Source organism: Scylla paramamosain, chromosome 2 (assembly GCF_035594125.1).
Source record: "Scylla paramamosain isolate STU-SP2022 chromosome 2, ASM3559412v1, whole genome shotgun sequence".
Lineage (NCBI taxonomy): Eukaryota > Metazoa > Arthropoda > Malacostraca > Decapoda > Portunidae > Scylla > Scylla paramamosain.
The window spans coordinates 17,785,996-17,790,000 of NC_087152.1; the positions used below are offsets into that span (position 1 = coordinate 17,785,996).

The 4,005-nt window shown below is 53.3% G+C and overlaps 1 protein-coding gene across 1 annotated transcript in view; it reads left to right on the forward strand.

Annotated features, from left to right (window-relative positions):
* The first annotated feature begins 2,676 nt into the window (after positions 1-2,676).
* The window catches only part of LOC135107001 (nucleolar protein 4-like), a 48,251-nt gene continuing 46,922 nt past the window's right edge, over positions 2,677-4,005 (forward strand). Inside the window, exon 1 of the mRNA XM_064016526.1 lies at positions 2,677-2,739. Within this exon, the coding sequence (XP_063872596.1) occupies positions 2,677-2,739 (63 nt within the window). The remainder of the gene's footprint in view (positions 2,740-4,005) is intronic.

Consider the following 4,005-nt stretch of genomic DNA (forward strand, 5'->3'; position numbering starts at 1 on the left):
AATTTCATCCAAGAATTACAGCATTGCCTCGCTTGTAATGTGAGGCAAGGATTTCCAGCAGTGAGGTGTGTGTGTGTGTGTGTGTGTGTGTGTGTGTGTGTGTGTGTGTGTGTGTGTGTGTGTGTGTGTGTGTGTGTGTGTGTAGTGTGCACTCATGTACGTATACGTGCTGCTTTAGGCGAGGGAATAGCGTCTGATACGATCGAGGAAATATTTGTGTCAGTTCGTCTGAGTTTTACTGGGGGGAATGTTGTTGTCTGCCCGCTGGCCCGGTTTTCTATGCGAGGATTTTGGCGTAGCTACCTGGAGGGTCGGGTGGCGGGGGATGGGCTGCGGCGGGGTGAAGGTTAAGCATACAAATTTCGTGTAATTGGGCTGCTGAGCTGAGAGGAAAAGTGCCCGCGGAGTATATATTACCTAGCGGGACGAGCTGAGTACGGCTGGGAGTGAGCCAGGAATGAGGACAATAATAACGGGTGACAGCAAAAACAACAAGACAGACGCAGCAGCGGAAGAGGGAGGAGGGCACGATGCAAACACAGGCAGGAGGACGCGGTGGGAGCAGAGGCCAAAGGGTGTAGTAGTGCATGCCGAGAGGAGGTCAAAGAGCACAGGACAAGCGAGGCATGGCTCAAGCAGAGACCAGCGAGCACGGAACGAGCAGGAAGGAGGCCAGAGGGCACAGGGCAAGTAGGCAGGGGGCCAGAGGGCACAGTGCAGGCAGTGAGCAGGACGGGAGCCCATTAATTGGCCGCCTCACCCTCGCCCTGCTGTTTGCAATGGAGCTGGAGTTGGTCGTATTGCACGTGGGGACACGCTCAGGAGCAGAGGCTATCGCTCAGGCCCGTGGTGGGTGGCGCCTGCCGGACGATGCATTATGAAGTGGTGGCTGATGTGGTACAGGGGAGCGCGGTGCATCCACTTGTGGCTCTGCCAGGCGAGTATCGATCCCAAGCGGAATGTTTCGTTCAGGGTGGCGGCAGGACCCAGGTGGCGGGCGAGCGCTACGCTCTGCAACGGTCGATCGCCCGCTGCCGCCTGATAATCAGCCGAGCAGTGCTGATAGCGGCTGGTGATGGTGGCTTTTAGCGTGGCGGCTGTTGATCCGCGGCGCTGTCGCCGGGCCCTGCCGCGCCCCGCACCTGCACCCCGCCCCTCTCCCCCACCCGCCCCAGCCACCCCCACCCCGCTCCGTCCCGCCTCGCCGCCGTCACTTACTTTTCTCGCTACCGGCACCTTGTCCCGACCTTGCCTCTGGCCACTGCGCCCCGCACACCTGCACACACGCCCCGCCTCGCCCCGCCCCGCCCCGCCTCGCCCCGCCTCGCCCCGCTCTTTACTTTGTTGCCGCCTCAGGCTGTTTTCAGGCCAACTCCGCTCGCTCTTCGCCTGAACAGCCAGCACACCCTCGCAAGCCTGTACGTCTGTATGCCAGCCCGGCATGCGTGCTTGTTCCACTCACCATGCTCCGCCTGCAGCGCTCAGAATTTTTCAGCAAGCCTCCGAGAACCCGTGTTTCTTCAAGCTGGTGCGGGAGCGATGCACGATGCACGGCCCACCGCTGCCAAAGTACCGCCAGCTGGCCGCCACGAAATACAAACAGCATAATAGTGTTAAGCACGTCCACGCCTCGTAGCCACTCGGCGCTCACTTATCTCACCCGCCAACTCCCCTCGCACACGCAACCTTGCCACGCACCAAGTCCACTGACGCCCCCACATCTGCTGTGGTGCTGGTATTTAAATACATCCATAAATATCCTCCCTAGTATCTGTGTGCACGCACGAGCACTAAGGATACATGGGCGGCTATCTGCACTGAGAAACTTTGGACGTAAGGAGGCGACGCGTCACTTGAGCGCCGCACACCTGCACCTCCACGCTGTACTAACCCGCACATTTCTTCCTTATTTCCAAATCTTTTCATTATCAGTTTTCCCGCATTCCTTTTCGCCCTTTCATCACCACAGACTCCCCTTCTTTGGTCCCTTCACTCTCTCCCTCCCTCCCTGCCTTCCTCCTTCCCTCCGTTCATTCCTCCGCGTCCTCACCCTGGCCACCCGCTCCTCCCGGGAACCTGCTGGGCCCCTCCCGTGACGCCCCCAAACAAGATAACATCAGGGGCTCCGTCCCCCCACCGCGACACTGATCACAACACCAGAGGCTCGCACCACCAGCTATTGCCATCACTCCCCTCTCACCGCCTCCCCTGCGCATACTTACACAAAGAACTTCATCCGATTAGTTAGTACAAAAATGTCTGCAGATCGCCAGACTCGTGGCCGGATTTAGATGCTTTGGACATTTTATCTCATTTGTTGCGTATCAGTATTGACTCGCGTGGCGGGGAAATACGTAAGAAAAAAAGAGAAAGAGAATGTCTGACCTTTTGCTCCTTGAAAGGTGAGTCAGGGATGAGTTGCGTGGACAGATTCCTTGAACCATTGTTGTTTTGATGCTGAGGGTCGCGATGACGCTCTCCTCTCGTCCCCTCGCCCTCTCCTCCCCTCTCCCTGTTTTCCCTGACCCTCTGTCCACGTCCGAGTTTGATATGTTGTCCCTTCTCTCTCTCTCTCTCTCTCTCTCTCTCTCTCTCTCTCTCTCTCTCTCTCTCTCTCTCTCTCTCTCTCTCTCTCTCTCTCTCTCTCTCTCTCTCTGCACCACCGCCTCGACGCTCATGCCCGGCTGGTGCTCAGAAGAGACTCGTTCCGTGTGGAAAATTCAGGGAGAGTTGTCAGGTGTGGGGGCGAGGGCGGGGAGATCTTTTCGGACCGACACGCTCCTCAACTCTTTCCCCCTCACCTCCTCCTCCTACTCCTCCGCCGCCTCGCCTCCCTTCCTCCTGGTGCTGAGACCCCTCCTCGGCAGCCGCTGTTCGCTCGTGGAGGGAAATAACGGCGGGAAATTCTGGCCTTCATTTGCAAGTAAGATGGGAGTGAAGTCATCCAGAAACCAGGTTAAGGAAGTTTGCTAATCTCGCCGTTAAGAAGGTTAGCACGAGTAAGTGTTGTGCGTGTTTATCGCCGGGACAATGGTGCGGCCAAGAGCGCTGCACTCCACGAAAAACGAGGCTTGCTGGAAATTTCAATCGGGTGGGAAAACTTCGGGAGAGGCGGCCGCTGCTGCCGCTGCTGCTGCTGCTCACTCCGCCGTTTGGTTTTTCCCCGCCAGCTGCCTCCTGCCGCGTCCCAACCACATGCCTGACTACGGCTTCTGTTTCGTTATTGCATCGCGAAACATACGAACTAGTACAATGTTTTTGCTAACCTTTTACTCAGACTCATGGTAATACACGTTGTAGTGCTAACTTGTGATACGAAAAAGCAATGCCTGGAAATTTAGCATTGCCAGTGACTGCGCATCGCCCTCAGCACGACAGCGGTGAGTTTTAAGAGTATAGGTGGAGTACAGTTAGCGAAGGTTCCGACACAGCGGGTAGGAGGGATGCTGGCGGGCTGTGCCGTGACTCGGGCGTGTGCGGCAGTGAGGCGGTGGCAGGTGTAGGTGGCTACGGCTCGTGCACCACACACTGCCGCCTGCCTGCCTGCCTCTGTTTGTGTGTGTGTGTGTGTGTGTGTGTGTGTGTGTGTGTGTGTGTGTGTGTGTGTGTGTGTGTGTGTGTGTGCTCTCGCTGTGATGAGCGTAAAATGTATTCTTTCCCAGAGTAAGAGGCACGTTTCTGTCAATGTCATTATCATCAGTATTGCTATTATTTTTATTATTATTATTATTATTATTATTATTATTATTATTATTATCATTATTATTATTATTATTATTATTATTATTATTATTATTATTATTATTATTATTATTATTATTATTATTATTATTATTATTATTATTATTATTATTATTGCTGCTGTTGTTGCTTTTATATTATGTTAGTATGATTATATTATTATTATTATTAATATTATTATTATTATTATTATTATTATTATTATTATTATTATTATTATTATTATCATCATCATCATCACTACTACTGCTACTACTACTACTA